Source organism: Triticum urartu, chromosome 6A (assembly GCF_056163025.1).
Source record: "Triticum urartu cultivar PI428250 chromosome 6A, HENAU_Tu73, whole genome shotgun sequence".
Lineage (NCBI taxonomy): Eukaryota > Viridiplantae > Streptophyta > Magnoliopsida > Poales > Poaceae > Triticum > Triticum urartu.
Genome location: NC_141878.1, coordinates 478,595,625 through 478,615,110, shown reverse-complemented (window position 1 = coordinate 478,615,110; position 19,486 = coordinate 478,595,625). Strand labels below are relative to the sequence as shown.

General features: G+C 43.9%; 1 protein-coding gene and 1 pseudogene across 1 annotated transcript; both read right to left on the bottom strand.

Moving 5' to 3' along the window:
• Positions 1-3,985: 3,985 nt before the first annotated feature.
• LOC147965780 (WAT1-related protein At1g09380-like) lies at positions 3,986-5,459 on the bottom strand (annotated as a pseudogene).
• A 1,838-nt stretch (positions 5,460-7,297) lies between these two features.
• LOC125514245 (C2 and GRAM domain-containing protein At1g03370) lies at positions 7,298-14,847 on the bottom strand. Its single transcript, XM_048679537.2, has 9 exons — positions 13,681-14,847; positions 12,071-13,438; positions 11,587-11,769; positions 11,153-11,436; positions 10,953-11,069; positions 10,119-10,375; positions 9,745-9,922; positions 9,375-9,647; positions 7,298-8,012 (listed from the first exon to the last, which is right to left on the bottom strand). Exons 1-9 carry the CDS (start codon positions 14,027-14,029, stop codon positions 7,818-7,820), a joined length of 3,204 nt encoding a protein of 1,067 aa, XP_048535494.1. The 5' UTR covers positions 14,030-14,847; the 3' UTR covers positions 7,298-7,817.
• Between the last annotated feature and the right edge of the window lie 4,639 nt (positions 14,848-19,486).

The following is a 19,486-nucleotide window of genomic DNA, read 5'->3' as shown; positions in this document are numbered from 1 at the left end:
GAAAATAATATAAACATTTACCATAACAAATTTATACTATGTGAAAGTACATTCAATAATAAATCTAATGATGTTGATTTGTTATCTTATATGTTAATATTTTTGTTTATAAAATTGATCAAAGTTTACAAAGCTTGACTTTGACCAATGCTAATACGCGAACTAAATAAAAACTGAGGAAGTACTAGTGACGTGTTTGATGCTGCTGTGGCGCCTAACTCGGAGGTCGGAGCTGGTGGGAAATGCGGAGCCGCCCACCGCGGGCCGCGGCGCATCATGAGCCGACGACCGCGCCGCGAGAATAACGGACGAACAGGCGATTAGGCCGCTAGCCACTTGGGGGTACTCCTCGGATTCTCGCTGTCTCGCTGCCACACGCGCGCACGGCCATTGCCCCGCAACTTCGCGAGCGTCTGTGGAGAGCGCAATTGTCAAAGGAGCAAACCGTGTGGTTTCTGCGCTCAAGAGAAGTCTGGTCAACATGTTTCCTTCGATCGCTTCTTTGCTTTGTTTAGTGTGGCTTTAATCTTTGGGCATGTTGGTATATAGTGATAAGCAACATAAGAGAGATGGGGTGCACGTTGTTCTTGTTAGGGGTTGTTGACTTCGAAAACACGTCGGTGGACATTGCGCCGGGTGTTTTAGAGGGAAAACGTGGCTAGATTCTTTTAAGGCACCCCGCAAAAAATATATTCTTTTAAGGCAAATGGGAGAGATTTATTGACCTGCAATGTTAACATGGTTGCAAGGACGGCCCCGGCTCAAAATGCATTTGGTAGTCAAGATGCACCACGAAGCTCGAAGTGTTTGCTTGGCTTGTGCTGGCCGATAGAGTCAACGGAAAGAATATGCTCCGCCGAAGACACAAGTCCCTCTGTTCTAAAATATAAGAATGTTTTTAACACTACGCTAATGTCAAAAACATTATTATATTATGAGACGAATGAAGTACAATATAGGTGATCATGATTGCTGCATTTTGTGCAACGGTGGAATGGAAGAAACCGTTGAACATTTGTTTTTCACATGTGCATCAGCGAAACCCTTCCACGACCCCCACGTCGCCTCCCCAGACGGCGGTGGGGGAACCCTAGACACACCGCCGCGGCCCCTTCCCCACCTCCTCGCCTCCACCGGAGGAGCGGCCGACGAAGCCGCGCCGGCTCCCAGGAAGGTGGCAGCGGGGCGCCTAGGCTGGCCTGGCTCCGTGCCACCTCCCCCTTGTCCCGTCGGCTTCCGTCACGCACTACGTGTAAGCCATACATCAAATGTTCTCAAATCCAAAAAGTATTCAATCAGATAATAGTGAAACCTCAAAGATAAAAACTCAATTCATCACAACAAGAAGAGACGGAAAAATATCATATGATCAACTGTATTAACAAAGCCCATGGTTACATCAAGATCGTGTCGGATTAAGAACACGTGAGAGAGAGAGGGGGAGAGAGAGAGGGAGGGAGAGGGAGAGGGAGAGGGAGAGATCAAACACATAGCTACTCTGTATTAACAAAGCCCATGGTTACATCAAGATCGTGTCGGATTAAGAACACTTGAGAGAGAGAGGGGGGAGGGAGAGATCAAACACATAGCTACTGGTACATACCCTCAGCCTCGAGGGGGAACTACTCCTTCCTCATCATGGTGACCGCCTAATAAGATGGTTGTATGCATCTTTCTGATGCAGAGGCCGGGGAATTCCCCCTTTTCGAAAAAAAATCATGGTGACTGCCGGAATGATGAAAATGACCTCCGGTGATGATTTCCCCCTCCGGCAGGATGTCAAAATAGGGCTCCGATGGAGATCGCTTCCGTACAGAGGCTTGCGGCAGCGGAACAACTCATCTTGGTTAAGTTTCGGAGGTTTCTGTATATGTAGGATTTTTCAGCGTCGGTTTCACGTCAAAGGGGTGCTCGAGGGGTCCCACAAGCTCAGGGAGCGCGTCCCCCGGGCTTGTGGCTCCCTGGTCCATCTCCGGTGCTTCATGGGTCTCTTTTGGTTCATAAAAAATCACCGTAAATTTTCAGTCCATTCCGAGAATTTTTATTTCTGCACAAAAAACAACACCACAGTAATCCTGCTGAAAACAGCGTCAGTCCGGATTAGTTCTATTCAAATCATAGCAAAATCATATAAAATTGTTGTAAACATGGCATGAATATTTCATAAATTATAGATACGTTGAAGACGTATGAGGCAACTCTCTTCTACTCCCTCCGTTCACTTTTGTAAGTCATTTCAGACAGCTCAAAATGGGTTGTTTTGTACATTGTCTGAAATGTCTTTAAGGTCTTATAAAAATAAACAGAGAAAGTACCTTTTTTAATGAATCAGGCACTAAGGGGTCGTGTATAAAAAAACCAACTACCTGATGTATTTGTACAACATAAAAGCATCTACAGCTGGGTGCACTTAAAATAAATTTTATGTAAAAGCTATATGTTTTTGGTATCAACATTTATTATTTACGTGCAACATCGACATGTATGATGAATGTGCATGGATTTACGTGAACTTAAGATATGTGGATATCGCATATGGGACACGAGATATAAGAGCCTATCCGGATGCGTCCATGCATGTACCCGGTAGCGTTCGTGGACCTATAGGGTCCGGATTTGCAAGTCTTTTTTTTTTTGAAAGTCGGATTTGCAAGTCCGTAGATGCTTAACACACCATGCGCACGTGTGCGTGTGGCTACTAGTTAGGCTAGCAGCTGCATTTGCATATGCGAGGAGCAATCTGTCCGTCCGTGGTCGCTCACCGTACGGGTGCTGTACGTGTATGTGCAGGCGGCTCGGGATCGCGACGGCTCTCCGAGGCGTGGTGCGCCACGCGACCATGGCGACCACGGCGTCCAACGTGGCCTCGCTCGCGCTCTTCGCCGGCCGCTTCGGGTACATGCCGTTCCAGCGGCCAATGTTCCTCGGGCACCCGATGCACCGGCACCGCGTGCTGCAGCTGACGTCGCCGCTCGCAGCCGTGACCTAGGCCGGCCTGGTGCTCTCCCCGGCCGAGTTCGTCCTAACATATAGTGGTATTCTCGTCCAATCAGGATTAAGTCTTGATGCTCGTATTATCCTAAATTTATTTCAGAATTTTTGATGATGCATGTTTAGTGCAAGACATTTTTTTTCTTCTCAAATGCGCACAAGCATGCTGTGGAAGACGTTTTCGTTAACTACAAGTCCTCGTGGTGACTTCGTCAATTTCAATATGCCGGCTCATTCTTTCAGTGGTGCTTATAGACATAATGTGCGTGTGTGTGCTTATTGGGATAAGTGTAGTGTGTTCTAAAAAATGAAGAAAAAATTAGTGGGGGTCGAATGTAACACGAAAGTGCGTCAATGGGGTATAAATTGAGAAATTCCTAAAAGTGGGTAATATCTATCACAAAGTTCAATCTTAAGGGTAAAAATAAAATTTACTCATTTATATTAAGTACGTATGATAGAAGTGAGGAGATGCATCTGCAGATCTGCTGTCCTGGACACAATTACTAGCCAGTAATCAATCTCTAAACAACCATCGTCGAAACACCTCAGTCATGGATCAAAAGCACGCACACACATCATGCACGTCACGCATCAAGCTCCGATCAAAATAATCCACGCATCAAGCACCCGTTAACTGAAAACTATGGCAATTAATTACTATCTCTGTCTCATATTGTAAGACGTTTTTTAGCCTATTTAGCCTACCAAAAATGTCTTATAATTTGGGACACAGGAAGTAGTATATTATCCATCCTAAGAAAGTATCACACACATGCCTACTCCACCCTTCTGTTCCTTCTAGCCTCTTCATCCAACGATGTCATCCCAGCGAGCTTGAGCTCCGAGCCGTTGCCCTAGAGGAATGCATACATGCCACCACAACTATCACTGTTCCAGCACGTCGCACATACAGAAATAGGCTTTGCTAAAATTCATGAATACATAATCGCATGCACAGAGAGATCGCCTGGGACCACATTAGTTAATTTGCTCACCTCCCAAGGTAGATATCAGCGTCAAGTAGAACCGACTCCAACACCGTGGTCATGACCAGTGAAAGCGAGTTGAACATCGGAGGGTAGATGGGTCCGCTTCGGCGGATCACCCGGCGAGATCAGCAGGAATGCAAGGCCAGTGTTCAATACACCCTGATCATTATCAGAAATTTGATGGTAAAAAGTCTGTTATCAGCGTCCATTCAGCTCTGTCATGGACGATGAAGACACCCACCACCAAGGATTTTATGTTCCCTACTAGGGACATGAGCGTGTCATCCAGTAGATTGACAGGAACACCTTCACAAGCCTTTCCTGATTTTTTAGCCATCAACAATTAATAATGATAAGGAGTAGCACTAGTAGAGCTTAGTGTAGTTCGGGGGAGGGGGAGGGGGAGGGGGGCCTTGGCCCCCAGTCTTGGACAATTCTGCGAAGGCAGTGTCGGCTGTAGGTGCCTGGGAGTTGGAGTATCCCAGCAAGTTGGGGGGCCACAGGTGCAGTGGCCGGCCTTTCAACAGGCTCACCATCATGGCCCCGCCAATGCAGAGCAGCGAGCCAAGCAGCTTCATCTTGCCTGGATAATTTGCTTGTGCCAGCTTCTCAGCCCTGAATGTAGATACATATATGTTAAAGGCGGCCACTTTTGTGTATCTCTGATTGGATCATGAATAACCGATCATGTACCGTAGCACTATGGCAATGATGAAGGTGGCAACGGCGATCAAGTTGAGTAAGATGGAAGAGTATGCTGGTAGCCTGCAGCCCGTAGAAGTACGAGCCCACAACAAGGACGTCTCTGCAATGCAACAAGAGGCAACATTACTATCTAATTAAAACAGATACTAGATATGTATATGCAAATGAAGTCATAACAATTTTGTATAAAAAGGGTTGGAGGTCTCACAATAAATGAAAATATTCATTTGATTATCAACTGTTTATACTTGAAACTAAAACTAAGAGAGGCAGTGCATCCTTGTAATGCACGAGTTAAATCTAAAATCAGGTAATAATGAAACCGATTCGTTATTGAAGATGGTATAATGTATGGAAGATAACAGAGAATACAATCGTATGGATTAACAAGCCAAGGGTTACATGTATATAAGCCTATACTAGATTTGGATAGCAAGCAAGCCGAGAAAAATCACCTTCTCAGCCAGCACTCAAATGAGCTTGGGTGAATAGTAAAATAAAAAAAATTGGTGACAAATGTTCTAGGGATTGCAAAATTATATCATGGAATCACATGTGTGAAAGCGTGGCAAAAAAATTAGTGCTCCAAAATGTTTCCGAAAGTAGCATTTTCAGTATCGATTTTTTTGCCATGCCTTCCAGGAATGTGATTCCATAATGAAATTTTGCAAGATCTTAGAACATTTTTCAATATTTGTCACAAAAAAAATCAGATTTTCTTGATTTTACTGTTCACCTGAACTCACTTGACTTCATGCTGAGAAATTCCATTTCCGCAAGTCGAGTCCTAATCTAATAATTGATGGGCTTGCAACGGCAATTATCTAGTACTCCCTCTGTAAACTTATAAGATATTTTAGGTCACTATTTTGGGAGTACTTGGGAGCACGCCCCCCTTTCGGCCATTGTTTTACTACGGGGAAGACAGGACAAGATAGGACGGGATCTGGCGGTGGATGAACCATAGAGGTGGAGGGTGAACGACGCTAGGGAGGGCGGAGCAGGAGTACTGTAGTCAAGCCGGTGAAGGAGCACTGGAGTAGTCTAGGCGGCGTGCATGTGTCTTTATGGACGAACGGGTCCGGGAGCCCCTGTGTGGGTTCTTTTTGGTTTTCCAAGGGCCATTTCATCCTTTTTTTTACAGGAAAGGGCCATTTCATCCCTCCCATCTCTAATTGACATAGTAATCACTATTTCTATATCTATGTATAGTACTCCCTCTATGATTTAAACGATATATTAGTTTACAGAGGTAGTACTATATAGAGAGTCCAGATACATAGAGCATCTAATGAAAAATCAGATATTTTGTATGTGTGTGTCCATATACTTATTTATAGGAGGGGGGGAGAGAGAGAGAGAGACGACCGGGCAAACACACCTATTGATTGGCTCCTCAATTTCTCTAGCGGGCCCAACAGAAGTCACTATTGTAATTAATTTTTTGTTTTTTAATATTTACTGTCCAATCTTCACGTGCCTATGTTGCAATGCAGCCCCACCTTTTATGTACAAAAAAAATTGTGATTTCATTGATAAACCAATAAGCCTTTACTTGAGTAAGTGATTTTTATTTAGATGGATAAATCATTGACAGACTTTAACAATCCCATTAATATGGGCAACTAATCTCGGGCTAATGTACCAGAATATTTATATCGAGTTGCAACGCTCTGTCAACTATTTAGTAATTGATTAAAGAGTGATGGTTATTGTGGGGGACCCCCTATATGGTCGAAGCCACCGATCGTACATGCAACAATGATTCCATAATTAGTGTGTCACTGCGCACAACTGATAGTTTAAAAGTTTACATCCATTACATAATGGCTTTCACAAATAGGACCATCATGGCCAAGTCTTGCATAAATAAAGCCATGGGGGCTAGTCTCCAACAAAACATAAGCAGCGGAAATCATCTTGATGCCCTCTGTGCAAAACCTGATCCAGAAGACCGCGGACATATGCCATTTCTATGTGACCGGGCAACGGAGGTGTGGAGCGCCCTTGGCCTGGGAGAAATGGTGGCGTCCGTTGCCACTTTTGCACCTTTCTGGCACGGCTGTGTTGGAGGAGCTTCTGTGCTCCGATAGAGCTTTGCTACACCTACGTGAGATTACGGGGTCAAGGGGGTTACGGCGGTGGTTTGATTAGTGGGAAAGGTAATTACGTAGGTTTATATATAAATAAACCTTTCGTAAGCCTAGCATTTTTGGCTCAGATATAGCTGAAGGAATTCCACTCCCGAGAGGAACCAATTGAGCGTCTAGCATTTTTGGCTCGGATATAGCTGAAGGAATTCCACTCCCGAGAGAGGACCCAATTGAGCTTGTAATGGTTGCAGCACATGGTTCATTTGGTACTCCATTCGTCCCATAATATAATATAAGTGCGTTTTTTACACTATTAATATCAAAAACGCTCTTATATTATGAGATGAAGGGAGTAGGAAGGTCACACATGCGGATTACCTGAGCGTGCCACAATCAGCATCAGGGCCATGGTAACCAATAGTTTGGCCAGAAGATTACAACCGTCAGTTAGAGAGCAAGCATGGTCATATGGCTAGTGTCATATAAAAATGTATAAAAAACTTTGGGCCGTACGTCTAGTGTCATAAAAATCCAATATTATTTATCACCGGATCACTTTTTATTTTCCTTCTGTATCGACATGTGTGTGATCAATGAAACAGGGAGTTGAAGCGGCCCAATTCCAACGCACAGAGAACAACACTGCTATCCTATGTATACAAGACAATCGCTACTGTCTACAGATCAACAAATTGCAGGCCAAATTGCTTCAGTGTAAATCATAACTGGTTGTATGATGCTGCTATCATATGTCTGGTCCAAATTGCTGCTGTCTGTGCTGATTGGATCTATGTTTGATCAGATACAGTACACCAAAAAATTGGATTTGGTATCCTGAGTTCAGAAAATGCTGCACCACAATTGCTCACAGCTACAGAAAAATCTGCAAAGCTCGCCCTAAAATAGTCTAACGAATGAATCAGTCTGCCCGCGCGTTCCTTCAATCAAGCAATGTATGTACAGGGGACCATACCGCTGGTCAGCAAATCTTTGGTCATTCAGTATTATGCACATGGGTTGTCACGGATGAATGATCCTATCTGGTGTTCGAGAGTTGCTTGGATGCAAGGCTGAACATCTCCTTTAGGCGAGCAGATGAGCTGGAAAGAACATTCTTCTCGATTCTCTTCTGATGCCTGGTGGTCTTTGACCATTCAATTCCAAGATAGACTTGGACACTGCACGCCTTTTGTTTAGGAGCAAGGTCTTCGATTTGATACTTTATATGAAGCTGCACATGCAAGTTAGGTGAACAGGTCATTACAGTGATTATTCTGATTTTATTCAGAAAGTTAGCAAGAACACAACTGATTTCTTTGAAATATCCAAAGGAGGAACTTGGTGCAATTGGCTGCATTAAGATGGAGGGTGCTTGTTGCAACGGAAGAAGGATGACAAAGGTGTCCTTCTTTTGTTTGGGGGGGGGGGCTAATATGTTTCTTATCTCTAGTACAATCCTGCTGTTTTAGCTTGTATGTATGGCCTCTGCAAATTCTCTTCTCCGGATGGAAGAGATGTCGTGCCTGGTTCCATCTTTAATCAGGAAAATGGACAAAGGGACAAGCTAATAAAGATTGCTCACGAAATTATGCAATGCATGTCACATATACCTCATGGTAAACCTATACTCACATTGTTTAAAGTAATACTAAAGTTGGATCATTCACTGAAGCCGTTTCGTCTTTCGAACCAGCAGATGATATTTTTTATATTAAAAGCTGCCTGTAGTTTAGTACTAACCTTTTGAATCAAACAAATCCTCCATACAGGGATTTCAACAACAACAGAGCGTTTAGTCCCAAACAAGTTGGGGTAGGCTCATACAGGGATTTCAACAAACCCACTTAAAATTTAAGAAAATAAAATGATGCAACTTTAGTACAATAACCCACTTAAAATTTAAAAACAAATGGCAAGCGAGGGATGCAACTAGTTTTCAATGGCAAGCGAGGGGCTAATATGTTTCTTATCTCTAGTACAATCCTGCTGTTTTAGCTTGTATGTATGGCCTCTGCAAATTCTCTTCTCCGGATGGAAGAGATGTCGTGCCTGGTTCCATCTTTAATCAGGAAAATGGACAAAGGGACAAGCTAATAAAGATTGCTCACGAAATTATGCAATGCATGTCACATATACCTCATGGTAAACCTATACTCACATTGTTTAAAGTAATACTAAAGTTGGATCATTCACTGAAGCCGTTTCGTCTTTCGAACCAGCAGATGATATTTTTTATATTAAAAGCTGCCTGTAGTTTAGTACTAACCTTTTGAATCAAACAAATCCTCCATACAGGGATTTCAACAACAACAGAGCGTTTAGTCCCAAACAAGTTGGGGTAGGCTCATACAGGGATTTCAACAAACCCACTTAAAATTTAAGAAAATAAAATGATGCAACTTTAGTACAATAACCCACTTAAAATTTAAAAACAAATGGCAAGCGAGGGATGCAACTAGTTTTCAATGGCAGATGTTTCTTGAAGTGGTATCCCATTTAGATAGGTGTACTCTAAAGTCAAACTGGCTCACTAGTAAACACATGGTTTTATTTTTCTGAGATGTGAGCAGAAGTTTCAAGTATATTGACATACCGTGAAGAAGTCACCAAGAAGGACGCCTTGAAGTTCCATCACCTCTTCAATAATCCACCCTTTCTTATTGGGCATAGGAGATTTCAGCTGGGTCCCAGTCACTTCTCCTCCAACAGGAGACAACTTCCTGCTAAACTTGTAATGAATTTGTCTTTGATATTCGTCGGGTTTATCTGATTCCCATTGTGTAGCCGAGTATTTGAGGCATCCAACTTTCTCCATGACTTTCATCTCCAATGAACCTCCTTCGAACACCTCCAGAAGTGAATTCATCTGGCAAAAGACACATATACTTCAGTTAACCATCTGGCGATTAAAGTTCATCATAAGCAGTTCCAAAAATTGCAGCTGCAAATTTTACTGAACTTACATTAGCAGAAATGGTTGACGAGAAAACTTCACTCATCTGAAGGCTCTTGGAATCGTCAACACCAACAAAAATCCCACTGTCCTCACTCTGAAGTGTATTATTTTGAGATTGTTCCTCAGCAATCTGTACTTTAGACTCGGAGCTCAATGATCTTGCTTTCCATAACGCCATTATTGTCCTGTAAAGCACCAAAAAATAAGGGCAAGGGTAAAATAACAAGAACAATAATGTCATACGAATAGTCCAAGGTGCTATGTGTATCAATGCAGATATGTATTGATGGTCTAGGCTGGCGGTTGCTATAGGTAAACCTTTGAGTATTTTGGTGTTAGTGGAGCTAAAGCACTTCATTATTTAAGGAAGGTAGAGATTACCTATTGGCCACACTAAATGATGCGAAAGATTGCAGAGAAAACTTCAGCTTTCCACTCTCTACGCTCTTCGCACCATGCTTTGCATCCATGCCTCTACCTCTGTGAAGAGTTATTGCAAGGGATGGACTCCATGTCGATAGTGATGGGGGAATTGCCTGTATGTCCTCAATATCCTCCCATAGAAAGAAAAACTTTGTTTTCCGGCCAAACATGCTTGAATAAAATCCAATTATTCTTGGAGACAAGAAAAGATGGCCCTGAAATGAATATTGACTGAACCCTTAGCAAGCTATTTATTTGATATTCGTGTACTATTTGAAATTGCACATGTAATAACATGAAAATAATCTGAACTTTTATTTTCAATCCACATGTTAGAACTTGACAATCTGAGATGTTCATAGTTGATAAAAGGTCCCACATGCACAAGTTAGCAGCATGCAAACCAATGAATCACATATCAGGCCAGCATCCTTTTAAGAGTTTTTTTTTCAAAAGGCATTTATGAGAGTAACTGAATAAGGAGTTCAAAATTAGCAACTCTGCAAGTTAAGCTTATGTGTTTCGTGCTTCCTGGGTAAGATATGAATCAGAGAAGTTCAAGCCTTAGGGCCTTACGGGACAGTCGTGTCAGGCCTATATATACGTTGTGCGCTCAAGCAAAAAAGAATCAATATAGTCTCCCCATGATACTCTATATATGTTCCACTTCCAACTCCACCTTCCAAAACCCCAATTTCCCTTCAAGTCATGCCGTTTGGCCTTCCTCTACACTATAGTAATCTACTTGTGAACTAAGTTCAAAACAGTGTTAGGTCGCAATTCGAGAAGTACCTGTGTAGGCAATTTCCGCTTCAAGTAGCAGGTAAAACTGCTGATTAGAAATTCTTCTGCAGGCAGAGAGAAGAGCTCCTGGAATGCAGTATTAGTTCGAGGAGACCGCAACGTCATCTGGCAGCAGTAACCCAGATCAGACAAGGGGAAAATCACAAATTAACAGTATGCTTCGGCAATATGGGAAGGAAAGCACTCACCTTCTTACCAACTTCTTTCTCCATTTTGCTCAGATACTCAGTGACCATACCAGTGCCCTTTGAGTTGTTCAAGAAGATTCTTAGGTGTAACTTAGACTGCCTGGACTTAGCCAAGTTACCTTGAAGAGGAATCCATACATCCGCTAGCTCTGACAGATTTGATTTCACAAAGTTGATTTCAGCATGTCCAAGAGAGGTAACTTCGTCAAATGGTCCATCAAAATCATATACATGCACATTCATAACTGATGGAGGATCATCCATGGCATCAAACTCAAAGATATCTGCAACATTTATGAAAAATTATTTAGTTTCCAGATGCAGGTATATCACATGGCTCCATCTTTTCTACTAAAATGAGGAGTTCCCAAGTTAATCTTCCTCAGTGATATGTTTCGGAAGAAAAATCAGAAACTCTTCAACAGAACACATACCGTTCCACTGAGGTTCAAGTGTTTGGAACTTGATTGAGCTTGTTTTGGTTTTACCATTGCAAGTAAATACCACATAAGGATCAGAGAAACCAGTAGCATCGACTGGTGCCAAATTAGTTCCCTCAATTAAGGCAACAGTTAGCAACCATCCATCGCCTTGTGCTTTCACACCATGATCACCAACTGCGTGAGGGAAACTATTAGCCTAGCATAATCACATTCATGTCTACAAGATTCAATAGTGTACATAAAAAATAGTCAAATTACTATGGTATTTACCCATAAGTTTCCTTGAGGAAAAAAAAATGTCAGAAGTTCCATATTTCTTTTGCATCAAGAAAAATAAAAGATCCAAAAAAATGTGTATAACATGTTAGATATAGCCATGGTTTGTTAATAATGAGAATCTTGTATTTCCAAAGAGGTTCAGGTACATGCTTGCTGGAGATGCAAAATGATGAGAAGATAAAAACGGGGAAAATACCTTTTTGTTCTCTTGCCTGAAAAAAACACATGATTTTCTTAAATATGTGTTGCACCTGAAGAAACAATAGCCCGCCCATGACAATCTCACTGACAGAATCTGGCAAATCTAATCCAGGAAACTCAAGTCCCTGAACTGCACCTGAATTCACTAGTGAAACATGAACACCAATGTACAAGGCAACAAAAAGAGAGGACAAGACACCAAAGTTACAGAAGTATAAGAATGCTATCTTCCAATCAGACTCCTGCCCCCCTTGCAATGAAGCTAAGACCTGCTCCTTATCTGATCCAGCATCATCTACATCAATAGGCTTGATCTTCTCTGACAGTAGATCAGAGAACTGTGAATAATTTTGCTCCAAGCCTTGTCTTGCTCCATTTTCTATAATACTTTTCATCATAGTACTCTGAAGAAAATTCATGCGCCAAGAAATTACCAAATGTGAAGTCTGTTGCTCAGAATCAAGTTCAGGGCCTGGCATAATACGGAAAAGAACCTCTGTCCGAAAATAAGTACCACAAGGAACATCAGGAGTGCTAGCACTTAATAAAACTGAATACTCTTTTCCATCAGCCTTCAAATAAGATTGTTCCTCTGTTGCCTTTACAGCTTTAACCAATTTGGATGGTGCAGTTGTATAACTTATCACTCTCTTCAGGGACTCCCCATCATTATCAATTCTCCAGGGTTCAGTTTTGAAATCAGTACAACCCTGAAGCTGAACCAATGTTTGCCGAAAATCTGAATCTGGTGAGAAGAGAAGGTTATTCAAATCACTAGGTGACGTAAAATATGACTGGTTAACAAGAATTCCTTGTAAATTCACAGGCATTTCGACTTCTTCGTGCCTCGATTCAAAAGATCTCAATAGTTCAGCAAATGTAATCTCTGAAGAAATGTCACTATTTTGGCTTAAAGGAGCCTCAAATACTGCTGGTGCTTGCTGAACTTCTTCTAAATCCTCGGTCTTTGTCAATGATGTTGACGAAATATCATCATTTTTCTTGGCAAACATTTGATAGACACGATCAACAAGCGAGGGCTTGTCAAGCTTTTCTGTTTTAGAAGTTTCGGCTTCATTAGAAATTTCAGTAGGAATCCCATTAAACCTGTCCTCTGGATCTCTCACTTCGCCACATTTGTCATCTTCAGGGATTTCAGTTCCATCAGAAAAATACTCATTAACATTATCTTCTTTAGAAGCTTCATTTTCTTCATAAGCTAATGCCGCTGATGATGATCCTGCGCTTTGACTTGATTGCAATGAATCCTCTTTCTGTGTACCAGTTAGTTCAGTTGCAAGATCATCGGACCATGATCGTGTGGCCCCAGCTGTTTCTAAAGATATTGCAAGACAAATCTCCCCTGCAGGATGCAACGAAATAACAAAAAAAACAGCTAAGTGCCCAGCATATTTCGCACAATTACATAGTAAGTAGAATTCATGCCCTTGTAGATCTTACAGTTAGCAATAGATAAATGACTACATGCTGTAATTTCACGAAGTCAAATACTGAATCCATATGCAAAAAGACAAAGAAAAACATTACTTAACATTACAAACGTCCATGAGCAAATAGAGAAAAACTGGAAGTCGAAACAATTACCACAATTAATTGCCTTGTCACTCTTGGTCTTGGGAAGAAGCTGGTACCAGCGCGTACCGAGCGAGAAGTTCTCCGCGGCCAGAAGATCCTCCAGTGTCACCCTCACCTGGCCCAGGAAGTCATCGGTCCCGATCATGTCTTCATCATAGACATCTAACTTGAGCACCTCCCGGACATCGGCGACGACGAAGCTGAACTCCTGATCCCACTCCGGGTTCAGGTTCATCTTGACCACCTTGGTCTTGAACCGCTGCTTCCCAACCTGCAGTTTCACATACGGGTCGCTGAACCCGTTGAAATCCATGGCGCGCAGGTTGCGCGCTCCGATCACACGCACAGTCAGCCTCATCTTCGCCGGCGAACTTGCCTCAGGCCGCGCGAATCCCCCGACGAGAACCGCCCGGAAATGGCTTGCTCCTCTCCCGATCCCAAACAAACTCCGCCCCAAAAGAACCAAGAAACGGGCCAACTACCGCCGCCTCCCAAGAACCAATCCCAAGATCAAAGTGGCAAATCAAACTCCCATCAATTCTTTCTCGCCCGCCCGCCCGTTACCAATCCCGGCAAAGCAACAAGGCTGACAGGCACATCGGCCACTTTCCAGGTGCCAATCTCCGTCTCCAAATCCAGGACCCCCCCTGGATGTGGACGGACGCAGGAGGAGAACCAGATCAGACTTTGCACGCTCCGGGACGGACAGGGGAGGGGGGCGAGAAGAAGAAGAAGCAAGCAGACGAGAAATGGCAAGAAGATGAGGAAACCAAGTGATGGGAGCAACCAGCAGACCGCCAATATACTAGCTTCGCACGGCTCGAAGTCCTCTTCCTGGTTGGATTAAGTCAAAGGAAAACAACCCCGGGCACATGGACGCGAGATCTCGTCAACGACACACAAGCGAAATGGGGAGGAAGCGAGGGGTGGGATGGGGGAAAAAGGCATCGTGTTCTTGATGGTGCGCACTGTTAAATTATTGGCGGCGCATCTCCGTTTTTGGTGTGCTCCCGAGTCGGCGGTTCGGGGTCTCTTCGCCTTGTCTGTTTCTCCGGCTCTCGTCTCCCCGCGTTTGTAGTCGGTCGCCGTCGCGGCGTCGCTGTTGAGGAACTCGGGATTCCGGTGTGAAGTGGTGAGATTTCCCGTGATGGGTTTTCATGGGCAGGCCTCGAGTACAGGCACAGCTGCAGCTATCTTGATTGAATATGGTAAGAGACATGTCAGACAATCGATTCGCAACGGGTGGTCATGATTGAGTTATCCAGGCTTTGCCCCCTCCTGCAATTTAGGCAACAGAGTCCTTTTATGTCTAGAAATGGAAACCTTTCCCCTCTTGTTATGTTGTAGGCTGTGGTTTTCACTCTCTCCGAGATTTCAATGAAATTCACTGAATTTCGGTAATTTCAGTAGACATTGAAATATTTACATTTCGATCAAAATATTTCAGCAATTTCAGTAGTACACGGGCATTCACATGTTTTGAAATATTTAATTGAATTCAAATGAATATTTCTGCCCTTTGACCGAAATGCAAACCAAAATCAATGTAATCCACTGAATTTTGGTGAGGTCGGTTGGTGCTAAATTTTTTTCTGAAACTAAAAGTAAAAAAACAATAGTCGTACAACATTTGCCTTATACATTTGTGCATGCATATCGTGATGCCATTTCCTTGCATTTTACCCCCAAAATGGAAATCCCTACCTTGCTACATTGGTCCCCTGATCTTCACTTACAGGATGGCCACCGGTTTGGGTCATACAAATTTGATAGGAATTGAGTCTTGTAAAAACTTTGGGGTATTCGAACTTTATGATTCTAAAACGCGGTACATGAAAAATACATGATTGTGGTATCATATCCACTTGAATTTCATAGGATTTTGCCCGCGTCATGTTTGTTTGGTTAGGGCATCTCCAACGCTATCCCCTAAAACAAACACACTATCTATCTGTGTGCCACATACGGATGCGTCCGTGAACACGACACGGAAACCAGTCATCCAACTATAGTCATTAAATTTTCCCTATTTGTTCAACCCTGCCCATATACGCATTTCATCAAACACTTTAATATTCCGAGTTCCTCAATGGAGCATGATGTGCACTTGAGCATGGACGCACGGACACATGCCGCCAATGACAATGACGACCATGATGACACAAGCAACAACTTGTGATTGAGAGATTTGTTCCTAATGATTCAGAGAGTTTTTGCTTACTCTTTTGAATCATTTTTCTCTTTGTGAGTTGTTCATTGTGATTTTTTTTTGACAAAGGGTGGATTTTATTGACTCAGAATGAAGCATCAAGAAGATACAAACACAAGAGCACACATCCGACCTCTGCATAGCTAAGATGCACACAAAACACGCCGGCAAATAGCAAAATCATATACGACCAAAGCTATGCGTGTGCGTGGAAAAAAAGGAAAAAAGCGCCAAAGCGATCAAATTCGCGGCCAGTAAACTATAACAACGACCATATTCACATGATGCACTAACTAACTCATGACCCACACAGACGACGAGGTACTTCACCAACAACGCTTTCAGGAAGGGAGCAACGCTTAAGCGTCGTCATCCCCGGATCTGATCATCCGAGGCCAGGATCTAGGTTTTCACCCAAAAGAATTAGTTTGAGCATATTCGAATAATGCCTTCAACAAGGTAACGAGGTAAAACATCGCCATTGCCAAGTATACCCAACTCGGATTAGACTTAGGCTTTCACCCTGGAGCTCGAGACCAGGTGCTCGAGTAGCACCACTGTCAAAATCACTAATGTGTTGTCGCCACCACTTTTCCTCAATCCCAGCAGCTATATGTGACAGAGCTGCACAATCATCCCTTTGCGTCAAGTCGTCGTCCATAATTTACATCTCTTAGTCGAAGTCAACCACCAGATTTGTAGAGATGGAACTCTCTTGAAGACATTTCGATGGTCATTGTAACGAGGCCGACGTTGCTAGCCGGAGTGATGACCATAATATAGCCATACTGGCAAAACAATGCGGCACTCTGCCACCACCTCAACCTCGCGGCCACGGGAGGAGACCCCGGCACCCTGGACGACCGGCCGGTGCCGCAATCGCACTCCTAGGCACCACCACCAATGGATTTTAGAAGCAGGCTCCAGATCCACGGAGATGAGGGAGGAGTAGAATGATGCCACCAGCATGCCCGGGGTTGTCGGCTTGCCATGCCTTTGCCAGTGAGATGTAGCCGCGTCAAGGGAGGCCATATCCGGGCAGATCCAAGCCCCACGGCCCAAGCAACAGTTGTTGTCGCGAGATCAGCTGCCGATGCGACCTAGCCACGAAGCCTTCGTGTGTCTTGATCGAGAAGAATCGCGGCGCTCAGTGCATAACTCCCACGCCACCTTTGGAGGTGAGGCCCGCCACCACCCCGGTGAGGCCGGCGAGAGGAGGGCACCAAGGGGTGGAACTGGCAGCGGCGGGGTTGCGTTCCCCCATGACGCCCAAGACGAGCGACGCGGTGGTCATTTCAGTGTCCAGTATTTTCCTCGTGTTCCTTGTGATTCTAAGAGTTGTTCCCTGTGATTGAAAGATTTGTTATTGGTGATTGTGAGAGTTGTTCCCAATGAGTTACCATCCCCACGGGTCAGACGCTACATCCGAGAAGGGCAAGCTCTGAGATTTTTTTCATCCACGCACCCCGTGGCCAGGAGAACTCCATGGATCCTTGTGTGTGGATTTCGGTTTTTGCATTCATGGTTGCTGCCGAGGACTAGCTTGGGCCACGCGTGGTGCCCTCCATTTATCGTGCTTGTAGGAGAGAGAGGAGAAGAGGAGCACATGGTTGCTTTTGGTTGGACATGCGTGAAGGAAATATGCCCTAGAGGCAATAATAAAATTGTTATTTATATTTTCTTATATCATGATAAATGTTTATTATTCATGCTAAAATTGTATTAATCGGAAACTTAAGTACATATATGAATACATAGACAAACAGAGTGTCCCTAGTATGCCTCTAATTGACTAGCTCGTTAATCAAAGATGGTTAAGTTTCCTGACCATAGACATGTGTTGTCATTTGATGGACGAGATCACATCATTAGAGAATGATGTGATGGACAAGACCCATCCGTTAGCTTAGCATAATGATCATTTAGTTTTTCTGCTATTACTTTCTTCATGACTTATACATGTTCCTCAGACTATGAGATTATGCAACTCCCGAATACCGGAGGAACACCTTGTGTGCTATCAAACGTCATAACGTAACTGGGTGATTATAAAGATGCTCTACAGGTGTCTCCGACGGTGTTTGTTGAGTTGTCATAGATCGATATTAGGATTTGTCACTTCGTGTATCAGAGAGGTATCTCTGGGCCCTCTCGGTAATGCACATCACTATGAGCCTTACAAGCAATGTGACTAATAAGTTAGTCATGGGATGATGCATCACGGAACGAGTAAAGAGACTTGCCGGTGATGAGATTGAACTAGGTATGATGATACCAACGATCGAATCTCGCGCAAGTTACATACCGATGACAAAGGGAACAACATATGTTGTTATGCGGTTTGACCGATAAAGATCTTCATAGAATATATAGGAGCCAATATGAGCATCCAGGTTCCGCTATTGGTTATTGACCAGATATATGTCTCGGTCATGTCTACATAGTTCTCGAACCCATAGGGTCCGCACGCTTAACGTTTGATGACGATTTGTATTATGAGTTTCGTGTTTTGATGAACCAAAGTTTGTTCGATGTCTTGGATGAGATCACAGACATGACGAGGAGTCTCGAAATGGTCGAGACATAAAGATTCATATATTGGAAGGCTACATTCGGACACCAGAATGGTTCGGGTCGTTTCGGATAAGTTTCGGAGTACCGGGGGTTACCGGACCCCCCCCCCCCCGAGGTTAATGGGCCACCATGGGCCTTAATGGAGAAGAGAGAGGGCTGGCCAGGAGGTTGCGCCCCCCCTTGCCTAGTCCGAGTTGGACAAGGGGAGGGGGTGGCGCCCCCTCCTTCCTTCTCTCCTCTTCCTCCTTCCCTTCTTCTCCTACTTGTAATAGGAAAGGGGGGGACCGAATCCTACTTGGACCGGGAGTACAAGTAGGACTCCCCCCATGGCGCACCCCCCTAGGGCCGGCCACCTCTCCTCCCCCTTTGTATACGTGGGAGGGGTCATCCCAAAGGCACATCAAGTCTTCTCTTAGCCGTGTGCGGTGCCCCCCTCCACAGTTACACACCTCGTTCATATCGTCGTAGTGCTTAGGCAAAACCCCGCGCTAGTAACATCATCATCACCGTCATCACGCCGTCGTGCTGATGGAACTCTTCCTCATCCTCAACTGGATCAAAAGATCAAGGGACGTCATCGAGCTGAACATGTGCTGAACGCGGAGGTGCCGTACATTCGGTGCTTGGATCGGTTGGATCGCGAAGACATCCGACTACATCAACCGCGTTACTAAACGCTTCCGCTTTCGGTCTACGAGGGTACATGGACACACTCTCCCCTCTCGTTGCTATGCATCTCCTAGATAGATCTTGCGTGATCATAGGATTTTTTTTGAAATACTGCGTTCCCCATCAGTGGCATCCGAGCCAGGTCTATGTGTAAATGTTATATACACGAGTAGAACACAATGAGTTGTGGGCGATAATAGTCATACTGCTTGCCGGCAACGTCTTACTTTAATTCGGCAGTATTGTTGGATGAAGCGGCCCGAACCGACATTACATGACCGCGTTCATGAGACTGGTTCTACCGACGTGCTTCGCACACAGGTGGCTAGCGGGTGTCTATTTCTCTAGCTTTAGTTGAATCGA